General features: G+C 35.4%; 2 protein-coding genes across 3 annotated transcripts in view; one reads left to right on the forward strand and one right to left on the reverse strand.

Moving 5' to 3' along the window:
• FAM91A1 (family with sequence similarity 91 member A1) overlaps positions 1-13,380 on the forward strand; it is a 48,160-nt gene that overhangs the window by 6,748 nt on the left and 28,032 nt on the right. The window contains exons 4-11 of one of the 2 annotated variants that reach the window (XM_036882937.2): positions 996-1,053; positions 1,791-1,858; positions 2,430-2,543; positions 3,778-3,868; positions 4,252-4,314; positions 10,583-10,689; positions 11,173-11,211; positions 11,709-11,821. In XM_036882937.2, coding sequence (XP_036738832.2) covers positions 996-1,053; positions 1,791-1,858; positions 2,430-2,543; positions 3,778-3,868; positions 4,252-4,314; positions 10,583-10,689; positions 11,173-11,211; positions 11,709-11,821 — 653 coding nt within the window. Of the gene's footprint in view, positions 1-995; positions 1,054-1,790; positions 1,863-2,429; positions 2,544-3,777; positions 3,869-4,251; positions 4,315-10,582; positions 10,690-11,172; positions 11,212-11,708; positions 11,822-13,380 lie in introns of those variants that run through there. The other variant, XM_057497754.1, reaches the window with a different exon arrangement.
• LOC130682817 (meiosis-specific nuclear structural protein 1-like) lies at positions 4,331-8,256 on the reverse strand. The gene is given in 3 exon segments (XM_057497755.1): positions 4,331-6,356; positions 6,359-6,602; positions 6,604-8,256. Coding segments are annotated over 3 exon segments (1,473 nt in total). The 5' UTR covers positions 6,942-8,256; the 3' UTR covers positions 4,331-5,465.

The following is a 13,380-nucleotide window of genomic DNA, read 5'->3' on the forward strand; positions in this document are numbered from 1 at the left end:
GCCACTTTCAGAAGAGAAGCCTGAAACCAAAGGAGCTGGGGGACCTGCAGAAGCAGTGAGGTTTGCTCCCTTTATGCTGGGGCTTCCTGTACAGGAGCTCCCTTTGCCTCTCTCCTTAAGCTGCTTCTTCATGGGTACTTCTCCTGTCCCATGTCTTCTGTGTGCCTGTTTGGGAGGAAATACTAGAGTAAACCTCGAGGCCTGACAGCCCTGTTTTGTGTCAGCCTCGTTTCCCTAGAACCAGGGAGGCATAATGAAGGCAGCTGCTCAGCAGTAGGTAGGTAGCTGCTGTCCTTTTGATTACTCTGCTGGTGTCCACAAGTCTGGGGAGATCGTGGAGGGAAGTTTTGTTTTCTTTACCAGTTCAGTTATGTCCATGTGCTTGCTGCCGTCTGGTTTCTATTCTTACACCACTGGGTGTAGTTCCTGGGTTGAAAATGGGTCTTCTCCCCACAGTAAACAGTTGGCTTGTTACTGGAGAAACAGGGGTGTTGGAAGAAACTGGATACTGAATCTAACTCCGCTGCTGATTGGGATTCATAGGAACAAAGATGACTAAGTAGTTAAAATCTCTGTTGGCAGTGTGTGTGTTAGATGTGTATCGATGGAGCTGTGACACTTTATGGTCTTCTGTCAGAGTAGGAGTCTAGTATCAGGTGTGAAGTATGAAGACACTGGAACCATGAGCTCTAAAAGAGGTATTCCTTGCATAGCTTCCACAGGGCAGAGGTTATAGGGCAAATGTCTGGGATTCACCGAGAAGCCTAGATTCTGTGAGAAGCCTAGACCTAAAAGACTGATTTTTGGTTATTAGGTTGGGACCACATAATAAGTGGTACAATGTGGCATGCATACTTAGGTTGCCAAACTCCGATCTCGGTGCCTCGTGTAATGACTATTGTTATTCTCTTTGGCTGTAGTAATATCTGTTTACACATGTGTTTTTATCTAAGGACATTTTGCATTTAAATTTTTTAATTTTTTCTTTTTGAAAGGACATTATGAACAGTGAGAAAAGTTATGATTCGTTGCCCAATTTTACTGCTGCTGACTGTAAGTATTTAATCATGCTGAAGGAAGCAATGTGTACAGTGTCTTTGAGCATGCGTGCTATATTGTCTGTCAGTCTTGTGTTTTTAACCCAAAACACTTGAAAGATAAGAATAGCAGGCAGCATTATTGATAGGAATTTTATGAGGTGATACAAGTAAAGTGTAAAATTTAGTCTAAATGTCTAAAAGAGGAATATTTTCGACTGAGAGTCAGAAAAATGGGACTAGTCTATGTATTTTTAAAGAATGAAGTTTTTTCTTATACTTGGGCTGTATTATATGCCAAATGAGGGAAGAAAATTTGTGCACAATATTTTTGCAACATAATACACATAAGAATTTTAAAAGATAATTATTTTTAACACAGTTGTTACTAATCCAATTTGCTGGTGTTTTATTATTATTTTAATGAAGCATATATTTGAAACGTGACATAGTTCTGTTGTGTAAGAAGACACTTTTGCTGAGCAGTGCACCTTGACTTCCTGAAATTGGGAGGACTTTTCCATTTAAAAAATTTTCTCATGTATCATTTTCAAAAGTGTTGGCTTGAGTTAATTTCTCCCAGTTTGGTTTTCTTTTATATTTTGTCTTAAGGATCTATTTAATTTGAAAATATTGTCAGTCAGTAATCAAAAGATGAACAGAAGCCAAGCTTTTTTTTTGTGAAAGACTTATGAGTATACTTACATTTCAGAATGTATTAAACGTTTTTAAAGGGAAGCCCCTTTCTTTCAGGTCTAAGGCTTCTTGGCATAGGAAGAAACCAGTACATTGATCTGATGAATCAGTGTAGGTCATCAAAAGTAAGTTAGTTGTTTCCCTTTCATTCACTTTTCTTGTCTTCTTTATCACACAGATTAGTTTTTTAAGATGTAGAAATAATTAATTATAATTTCTTTGATAAATAAAATATGCTTTATACAGAACAATAAAAAAAACAGCTCCTTGGTCTTTTCTAGGTGATAACTTCAGTGATTATTCATTTAAAGATATTTAAGGCATAAATCATTTAATTAATTTCAAATATTAATTTTGCTCTGCTGGTCTTTTTACTTGCTTATTCCATTCCCAGGGTTCAGATAGTAGGTGAAATAAGCACACGTTTTCCAAATGCAGTTTCACCTTCTGGGTTTCCTTTGAGTTTCCTGATTTAGATCCAGATTTAGTCATTAGTATTTTGAAGTAATTTGTTTTGAAATAATTTAAGAATGACTTTCTTCATTCACTATGTCTAGAATACTTCAGATTTTAAAACATAAGAATTTTAAAAGGTATTTATTTAGCATGTTAGAAGCGGTTTTATCCTATGATCAGTTTAAAAAAAATAGTAATTTTAGGTTGATGGCAAATTATCATATGTTTGTACCATTGCAGAAGTTTTTCAGAAGGAAAACAGCCCGTGATCTGCTACCAGTAAAGCCAGTAGAAATTGCCATCGAGGCGTGGTGGGTGGTGCAGGCTGGATATATCACAGAAGATGATATAAAGGTAGATATCTTTAAAAGTTAAACATAAGATTTTTATTTTTAAAAGCATTTTATTATTTTTAATTGTAGCTCCCTCTCTATATATATTTAAAGTAACACTATTTGGTTTACCTGAAGAAAATTAAACTTAAATTCAAAATTTTAAATGATCTTAGTAGGCTAGAATATCAGTGGGTTTCAAAGATACTCGTTGATAATAAGAGAGACTTGACTTATAGTAATCTGGGAATTTTGATTAGATTGAAGATTCATATAAAGTGCCATGCCAGAGCCACCACCAGTGCTATTACCTAATGCTTGCTGAGCACTTGCTGTTCGGTAGGTGTGCTGGGTACTTTTTATATTGTCTCGTTTGCTTCTCATAACAACCCCAGAAGTATGTATCATTTGTACCCCATTTCACACATGAGGAAAATGAGCACAGAAATGAAGTAATGGCTCAAGTCATAGTGATAGTAAAAAAGGCCCAGGATTTTAACCTGGGTGGTTGGCCATGGAACTGTGCTCTTAATCAGTCTGCTGAACTGCTGTACTAAAGTGGTAGGTACTTTGATAAGGTGATAATGTCAAGATCAAGGGAGACGATATTTCCAGTGGTCAGACTGCAATTGATACAAGCTTTATACATTTTAGAACAGATGCTTATTTAGAGGAAAGGGGTGGGGCAATGCATGAGGGGCCTAGAAACCAGGTCATATCTCTGTATGGTTGAAGGAATGTGAGTGGACTTTTTTTGGTTTGTGATTTACTTTTACTCCAGAGGACAGATTAAATTCAGTGAGTGTAAGGCTTGGCTCAGGAATTTTGATTGTATAAGAACTCCCTAACAGAGCTGTCAAACTGTGTCATAAGATAGTGAACTTCCAGTCACTGATAATATTCATGTGGAGTTTGAATAAATTTCTGATTTGAGATTTAGAATCAGCAAATGTATCTGATTCTAATTCAAAGAAGGTGAGTAAACATTAATACTTATTAGTGAATACATATTGCTCACCAGCAAATATTGGTACTTCTAGTTACTTTGTTTTCTATATTCTGTTGATAATGTTGTACCTTAACTGTTGGTTATATGCACAGCTTTTTTGTTCAATTTTAGAGTAATAAAAGAAAAAAATATGTAGTACATTTAACTAATGACATATAATCATTGCTTTAAACATGAATAGATTTCAGGAGACTTAAGAATTAGTTAATTTGGACAGACCTTAATTGAAAATATTTTGTGTTTTTAGATATGCACTTTGCCTGAGAAATGCGCTATTGATAAGATCATTGATGCAGGCCCTCAACTCGCTGGATCGCTAGATTACAATGTAGTACATAGTAAGTGGTTAGTAGAAATGGTCTTTTTTCAACATAAAAACTTGTTTAAGCCATCAACAGTTGAGTTTTATCAATTAGGTATACATAGTGCTACTTCCTAAGTTATGTTATTGTTTGAAATGTGATTAGTCCATTATTTTCTAGTGTAGCTATAATTAGTCATATATACTAGAAATTTATATAAATGAGTGATAAGATAAATTTTATAGTTTTGAGCATAAGAAGGAAACAGATTTGAAAACTTTAACATAATTCTTTTCTATTTTTTCTTCACATAGCATTCAGTTGTAAGAATCTTTACAGAACAGTAGGAATCAGTTTTTAAAAAGAAAGTTGCTACTGTCTACTATTCTATCTGTAACAAGGTACTTTTGCTTCTATAGGTTTATATAACAAAGGGTTTATTTATCTGGATGTACCAATATCTGATGACAGTTGTATAGCAGGTAAGTATGTGCTAATATTTTTCAATGTTTTCTGAATAGTCACTAGGTGCTGGGCACTATATATATCACCCTAATAAGTTAGACACACATTCTAGGATCTTTGAAGTTAGAATTTTTCAAAGAAAGGCATTTCTTTTTCATTACAGTGTAACACATGATGTCTTTGTTACTTTCATCTTCATGTTATTTGTTGTATGCGCTATATTAAAGATAACAGAAATCCAAGTAAATTTCTGACAATCCTAAGTCAAAGTAATATTTTTATAAATTTATGTCACCTTGTTCAGTGCATATGTTTTTACATATATTCAGTAAAATCATAGAATTATGTTTTCCATTTTCACTCAACATATCTGTGTCTTAAGTTTTCATGTCACGACTGTCCTTGTCTTTTTCTCTTCCTTCCTCTTTGACTCCTCTTTCCTCTCTTTGACTCCCCTAAGTTAAACCAATATTAAGACCCTTGTTTATGTCTTTCTATACCTTACTGATGTATCAATTTATTAAAACATCCCCCTATTGCTGGTTATTTAGATTATTTACAGTTTTTGCTACAATAGTGAAATAGTGATTTGGTATACATCCTTGAACACAGAGTGGAGATTTTTTACTATAGGTTAGATTCTTACCAATTTGTAGAAGTACTTCCTGTATTTAGGTTTTCTGTTGCAAGTATATTTTCTAGCATATCTTTTAGCTATTGTTCCTGTTTGTTTTATCTTTTACCATTTAATATTTGTATAATTAAATGTATAGTTTCAAAAATTTCTGGGGAATGATCTATTAATAATTGAGTTGTGATAAGCCTTATTATAGAAATACTCTCTCATAGCAGTGTTGAATCTTAAACATTTATCTGGCCTTTAGTGTGTCCTGACCTTTATTTGTGTTAGCATGTGTTTGTGGCTCTTTAATAATTGTATTTTTTTTTTTTTTATTAAAAAAATTTTTTTTAATTCTGAATATTTAACTGCAAAATGAATTGCTTTATCAGAAAACATTTTCTTATAGATAATTGTTTACAAATGATGAAATACAGAGGTACTTCAGAAAATCCAGACAATGGATTGCTATCACTTAACTATAAAACAAAGGTTACACTGACATCTAGTGGTAATAAAAAAAAATCCAGGTTTTACCAAATCTTGATACTATTTCTCTTCACAAATTTCATGCCTTTTCTGATATGCTTTTCTAAACTCTTCACCAAGCATATCAATATCATCTTCTTTTTTAAATACTCCTTTAGGAAGATAGCCTAGTAATTTTGTAGCATGTTCTTGGAGAAGTTTTAGTCTTTCTTCTTCAATAATTGTATTAATATATCCTTGTCTTCTTTGCTGCAACTGCCATTCTTCCAGTTCATGTTGTTTGTCTGCAAGGAACTGGTTGCGACGCTGCTCAATAAGTTTTTCCACAGCCCTCCTGTGTTCTAGTTGCTTCATTCGTTGTTTCTGAGCATTCATTAATTCTATGTGATCATCCTCAGCAAGTTTAGCTAGCATAGCTTTTCTAAAGATCTCCTCTTCCTCTTTTGCAGCCTGTAGTACCAGTTCCTTCAAGGTCATCTGTTCTATAAAATTTTGTTTCAACTCCTTTTGCTTTCTCAATTTCTCTTCTGCTTCCTCTTTTAATTTTGTCTTATGTATTTCAGCTTGTTCTTCCTGGTATAATTCTTGTCGCATTTGTTCCAAATCTTCACGTTGCTGCAGCATTTCCTCCAATTTCTTAGTCAGTGTATTCTGAAGCTGTAGCCTTTTTTCTTCACTTTCTTGAACTTTTGCCATCCGATCTTCTTCTCTTTGTTGCTGCATGCTGGCAAACGCTATGATTTTTCTGTTTTCTTCTTCCATCTCCTCACGTTTCTTTTTTCTCCAAAGAGCCTGCTCTTTCTGGAACTCTTCAATATACCTTCGAGTTGCATTCATTTTTTCTAATTTTTGTTGTTGCTCCAACTGATCTTCTTCATAGATTTTCCTAACAATTTCATCAATCATGAGTTTCTCCTTCAACAATTGTTCATAAGTTTCCTGCTTTTTTTTTTTTCTTGTTCTTCAAGTTGTTTCTCTAAGTCAAGATAATACTGTGCTTTTACTTTATTTCGTTTGTCCTCTGCAGCATTCTCTTCCTTTACTATTCTCTCATGTTCTTCCATCATGGTTTTGGCTATTTCAGCATCACATTTCATTTGCTCATATTTAATGGCATCCTTCTCTGCAATCTGAGCTGCCCTTTCTTTATTCATGTAAGCTGCTTTTAATTTCTTCTCCAATTCTCTGAGCTCAATATTGTTGCCTCATCTTTTCATCCTTTAGACTTTCATGTTTAAGTTTTGCCAATTCTGTAGCCAATTTTTCTTCTTGTTCAAGTTGGAGTTTCCTCAATCTTTTGTTTTCTTCTGCCTTTTGAATGGCCTCTTCCATATCCAACTCAAACTGTTCATTCTGTAGTAATCTGAGGAACCTCTTGCGTTCCACACGGTCATCACTTTCACTTTGCCCCATTCGGTCTCTGATGTGATGCTCTACCTCTTTTAGTGCGTCTACATGCAATTTTGGGCAGTAGTTTTCATCTACTAATTTTTGATGCCTTTCGTGGAAGCTCAAAGTTCTCCTTTTGGAGGCCATCTCGGCAGAGGAAAACCCCCCTCTCCGGCTGCCGGAGCCACCACCTCCCGCAGCCTAATAATTGTATTTTTAACCATGTGCACACATGTATTCTGTTTTAAGCTTGGAAAGACAGCTAAAAAAGTAAATAGTAATTCTGGTTTGTATAATTAGTGATACAAGAAATAAAATACTAGCTTGACAGTTTGAAAGGTTTTGATAAGGAAATGATTTCAGAAAGACAGAGGTAGTAATGTTTTCCTGTCACCATTAGACAGTATGAAAGCATTACCCTAATCCCCCTCTCAACTGATAAACTGATGTTGACTCACTTGAGAATCCCCTAAAAAGCCTGGGTTTTGATTAGTTCATGTTTGAGCATTGACTCAGATTAGCGCAAGGTTCATTTGAAAGATTTCGTCAGGGAAGGGCCAGATGGATGGCTACTCTACAGCAGTGGTGTGTCCTGTATGCTTCACCTAGTATCTGGAAATTTTGGGTGGAACAGACAGACGTACAGTATCACAACTGGTGATTTCACTCTCCTTATCACCATATTACCTCTGGTGTTCCCTAAATTGGAGTAACCCATGAAAGGAAAGCCCTTTGACAACGTGGGAGCCATCAATTTCAGCACAAACAATCACCTGGAAGTGATTTCAAAGGAAGCATTTATTGTGTTTCAGCGAAACAGAAGCACTGTGGGTGGTTAAACAAATAAGTGGATGAGAGAAGTAGTTTAAATGAGATAATGAATGGGTCTGTTGTTAACTAAAATATATTTATACAGGCATACACCAGCGATTGTGGGTTTGGTTCCAGACCATTATAATAAAGTGAATAAATATTGCAATAAAACGAGTCAAATTTTTTCTTTTTTGGTTTCTCAGTGCATATAAAAATTAATTTATACTATACTGTAGTCTATTAAGTGTGTAGTAGCATTATATCTAAGGAAAGAATGGTCACACCTTAATTTAAAAATACTTTATTGTTAAACAAAGCTGACCATCATCTGAGCTTTTAGTGGGTCACAATCTTTTTTGCTGGTGGAGGGTCTTACCTCCCTCTTGATGGCTGCTGACTGGTGATTGCCGAAGGTTGGGGGTGGTTGTAGCAATTTCTTCAAATAAGAATAACGTTTGCCACACTGATGGACTCTTCTTTACACGAATGATTTCTCTGTGTGTGTCATACTGTTCCGTAGCATTTTTACCCACAGAACTTCTTTCAAAATAGGAGTCAATCCTCCCAAACACTGCTGCTGCATTATCTACTAAGTTTATGTAATGTAAATCCTTTGTTGTCATTTCAACAGTCTTCACAGCATGTTTTCACTACAGGTAGATTCCATCTCAAGACCACTTCTTTGCTCAACTCATCCATTAAAGTTTTATCATGAGATTGCAGCAAGTTCAGTCACATCTTCAGGCTCCGTTTCTAATTTGATATCCACTAACTGTGTGTTTACTTCCTCCACTGAAGTGTTGAACCGCTCTAGGTCATCCCTGAGGGTTGGAATCAATTTCTTCCAAAGTCCTAGTAATGTTGACCTTTTGAAGTCTTTTCCATGAGATGCATATGTTCTCAGTGGCATCTAGTGATTCCTTTCAAGAATGTTTTCAATTTACTTTGCTCAGATCCATCAGGAGTCAGTTTATGGCAGCTATGGCCTTATGAAATGTATTTCTTAAATAGTAAGACTTGAAAGTTAAAATTATTCCTTGACTTAATGGGCTGCAGAATGGATATAATGCTAGTTAGCTTGAAAACACATTACTCTTCGTGAACATCTACATCAAATCTCTTGTATTACCCAGATACTAGGTGAAGCATACAGGACACACCACTGCTGTAGAGTAGCCATCCATCTGGCCCTTCCCTGACGAAATCTTTCAAATGAACCTTGCGCTAATCTGAGTCAATGCTCAAACATGAACTAATCAAAACCCAGGCTTTTTAGGGGATTCTCAAGTGAGTCAACATCAGTTTATCAGTTGAGAGGGGGATTAGGGTAATGCTTTCATACTGTCCAATGGTGATAGGAAAACATTACCACCTCTGTCTTTCTGAAATCATTTCCTTATCAAAACCTTTCAAACTGTCAAGCTAGTATTTTATTTCTTGTATCACTAATTATACAAACCAGAATTACTATTTACTTTTTTAGCTATCTTCCCAATGAGCAGTAGTATTTTGAAAGTTACCATTTTTTCTAAGCAGAATGTCTCAACAGTGGGCTTAAAATATTCAGTAAACCATGTTGTAAACAGATATGCTATTGTCCGGGCTTTGTTGTCCCACGCAGAGCACAGGCAGAGTAGATGTAGCTGGGTTTTAAGGGTCCTAGGATTTGGGGTAAATGAGCATTGGCTTCAGCTTAAAGTCACTTGCTACATTAGCCTCTAACAAGAGAGTCAGCTTGTCCTTGGAAACTTTGAAGCCCAGGCATGGAGCTCTCTAGCTCTTTACTTCTATGAAAGTCATAGATGGCACCTTCTTTAAATAGAAGTCTGTGTGTATGCCACCTTCGTTAATTACCTTAATTAGATCTCGATGTCCTTCTGCAGCTTTTACATCAGCGCTTGCTGCTTACCTTGCCCTTTTGTGCTATGGAGACAGCTGTTTTCCGTAAACCTCCTGACCCAATCTCTGTGAGCTTCAGACTTTTCCTTCCCACCTCTCTCAGCCTTCATAGAATTGAACAGAGGGCTTGCTCTGGATTAGGCTTTGGCTAAGGGAATGTGCTGGTTTCATCTTCCGTCCAGACTGTAACTTTCTCCATACCAGCTAGAAGGTTGTTTCTCTTTCTCATCATTGGTGTGTACACTGGAATAACACTTTTAATTTGCTTCTAAGAACTTTTCCTTTGCATTCACAACTTGGCTAACTGGTGCAAGAGCCCTAGTTTTTGGCCTCGGTTGGTTTTTGACATGCCTTCCTCACTAAGCTTAATCATTTCTGGCTTTTGATTTAAGTGAGATGTGTGACTCTTCCTTTCACTTTAACACTTAGAGGCCTTTGTAGGGTTATTAATTGGTCTGATTTTGATATTACTGTGTCTTCTTAAGAATAGAGAGGCCTGAAGAAAGGGAGTTGGTGAACGGCCAATTGGTGGAGCAGTCAGAACACACATTAAGTTCACTGTTTTATTTGGGCATGTTTTGTGGCACACTATATCAGTTATAACAGTAACATTAAAGATCACTGATCACAGATTACCAGAGCAAATACAACAGTAATAACAAAGTTAGAAAAATTTTGAGAATTACCAAAGTGGGACACAAAGGCAAAGTGAGCATTTTTCTGAATGCTATTGGTTATTCAAATAGAAGAATATCAAGTTGGACCTAGTTCAGATCGAATACTGAAATAAGGTCCAGACTGCAAGTCTGAATATGATAGCATTTCCTTTGTCTCCATAATGTTGAGAGTTCCATGGAGATCAAATTACTCTTTGTAGAATTTGTGCTTTAACATCAGTCTTGTCTGTGTAGACAAGAGTTATATACGGTCTAACCTCTGAGAGTTTTAGAAAACTTGCTGTGGAGTGGGAAACACTGAATTCAGTCCCTAAGGTAGAGGTTTCTTTCTGAATTTGTATTTGAATTATACTTTCTTGTTTTGTAAAGTATCACTGAGAAAAGTCTATTTTGTTTTAGTTCCTCCTCTTGAAGGATTTGTAATGAATCGAGTGCAAGGTGATTATTTTGAAACTCTACTCTATAAGATATTTGTTTCAATAGATGAGCATACTAATGTTGCAGAGGTAAGTGTGACAACATCTTGTGAAAGAACCTCAAGATTATAAGTTTGTGTAAGGTTAAAATTATTTAATGATATTTAAAAATTTTTCAGAATCTCTATTTGGGTATATCAAAGACCATTAATATGTTTAACTCACTGTTCTTGTTATTTTTCACATATGTATATTACATGTTTTTTAGTTAATTTATAAATTGGTAAATAACATTTTATGTGACTTTATAGTAAAAGAGTTGTAGACCATTGATTGATAACAGGAATTTTCTTATTTTTAGTGACACAAAATTAAAGAGTAAGGAATCTTAAATTGTAGTCACTACCTGGATTCACACTATTCTAAGCATCTTGGAGATATGGAAAGAACATTTCAAAATTAATCTTTCAGTTACTCATAATTTAAAATTTTACTGCTTATGGTTAAATTGTCTATTACAGCTGCGTAATATGTTGATAATTCTAAGAAAATAAAATCAATTTTTTTTTCCAGCTTGCAAATGTCCTTGAGATAGACTTATCCCTGGTTAAGGTAGGTAATTTTTATACCCTTTTCACTTATAATGTAAATACTGAATGGAGTTTATTACAGATTTTTGTCTTGATAAGCTACTGAGAAACAGAAGCAGTGAGATTCTTCCTAGCTGTCGGAGTGTGCAGAGGAAAGAGGGTACTTGTAAAGATAGAAAAAAGCAAGATAAAGGCCCTGAGTCCATATTCCACCTCGTGGAGTGTAAGCCAGCACTTAGCTTCTGTGAAAAGCAAAAAGCAGCCTGATCAGTACCTCCTAATGGGGTCAGTTAAAGCAATAGGTCTTGGGAGCGCCAGGAGAATTGGAAACATTCCCTCTCCTACGTAAATGGTAGGACCTTAGGGAAAGAAGAAGCCTGCTGAAATTTTTTTTTGTGCTTACAGGATGAAAATGTTTGAGGATCATTAATAAGCATTAGTCTCTGACAGTATTTTATCTCTACATATGTTCTGACATCTAGTTTATTTTAAATGCTAATTTCCTTTATATTCTTTTAGAACGCTGTTTCAATGTATTGCCGATTGGGCTTTGCCCATAAGAAGGGACAAGTAATAAATTTGGATCAACTTCATTCATCCTGGAGGAATGTTCCATCCGTAAACAGATTAAAGTAACTAATTTTTCAGTATAAGATATTAGTGTTTCCTTTTGAAAAAACACTTTTACATATGAAAATTTTATTCAGCCTGTCAGTTGAGGTGAACTCTATATATTAGTGTTTTTTAGTCTTTCATGTGTGATGAATCTCTTTTAGAATAGGATGAAAATTAAGAACCCTTTCCCCAGAGAAAAGTGCATAGATTATTTTACATATAATTTTGAGGGTTTCTCAAGTTCCGTGAAGCCTATCCATGGGTCTTAGTTAAGAACCATTGCTTTGTGGGGGCAGAGCATTTTTGGGCTACATCTCAATTTTGGACATGAATGTTAAGACTGGATTTAAGTTTGACTTCAGAAGCTAATTGATATATTTTCTTTTAAATTGAAGTATCATTGATATATAGTCTTATATTGGTTTCAAGTATACAACACAGTGATTCAACAGTTACTCATATTATTAAATCTTTACTCCCATTAGTGCCGTTACTATCTGTCAACATAGGAAGATGTCACAGAACACTGGCAATCCTCGTGGTAGCTGTACTACCATCTCCGTGACCATCTTATATTATGATGGAGAGTTTTTGTGCCTTTTTATCCCCTCTGCCTTTTGGCCATCTGTATTTCTTCTCTGGAAAAATGTTCAGGTCCTCTGCCCATTTTTTTAATTGGGTTATTTGTTTTTTTGATGTTGAGGTATATTGAGTTATTTATATATTTTGGGTGTAAACCCTTTATCAGGTAAATCATTTACAAATATATTATTCCATCCTGTAAGCTGCCTTTTTCCTCTGCTGGTAGTGTTCTTTGCTGTAGAGAAGCTTTTTAGTTTGATGTAAGTCCCACTTGTTCATTTTTTGTTTCACTTGCCTGAGGAAATATGTCCAGGAAAAAATTGTTTATGCTTATGTTCAAGAGATTTTTGCCTATGTTTTCTTTTGTGAGTTTATGGTTTCATAACCTACATTCAGGTCTTTGATCCATTTCAAGTTTACTTTTGTGTATGGAGTTAGGCAATAATCCAGTTTCATTCTCTTACATGTAGCCATCCATCTTTCCCAGCACCAGTTGTTGAAGAGGCTGTCTTTTCCCTGTAGTATATTCATGGCTCCTTTATCATATATTAATTGATCATATATGCGTGGAGTTTATATCTGGGCTCTCTATTCTGTTCCATTGATCTGTGGGTCTAGTGCCTGCACTGTACTATTTTAATTACTATAGCTTTGTAGTATAGCTTGAGGTCAGGCAGTGTAATCCCCCCAGCTTTGTCCTTCCTTCTCAGAATTGCTTTGGCTATTTCGGGTCTTTGGAGGTTCCATATGCATGTTAGAACTATTTGTTCTAGTTCATTGAGAATTGCTTTTGGTATTTTGATGGGGATTGCATTGAATCTGTGAATTGCTTTTGGGCATTATGGTATCCATTGTGACTGTTCCTCCTTCATTTCTGATTTTGTTTGTGTCATCTCTTTTTTTCTTGGTAAGTCTGACTAGGGGTTTATCTACTTAGTTTGTTTTCTCAAAGAGCCAGCTCTTGGTTACATTGGTTTTTATCCTATTGTTTTAT

The sequence above is a fragment of the Manis pentadactyla genome, chromosome 3 (assembly GCF_030020395.1).
Source record: "Manis pentadactyla isolate mManPen7 chromosome 3, mManPen7.hap1, whole genome shotgun sequence".
Taxonomy (NCBI): Eukaryota; Metazoa; Chordata; class Mammalia; order Pholidota; family Manidae; genus Manis; species Manis pentadactyla.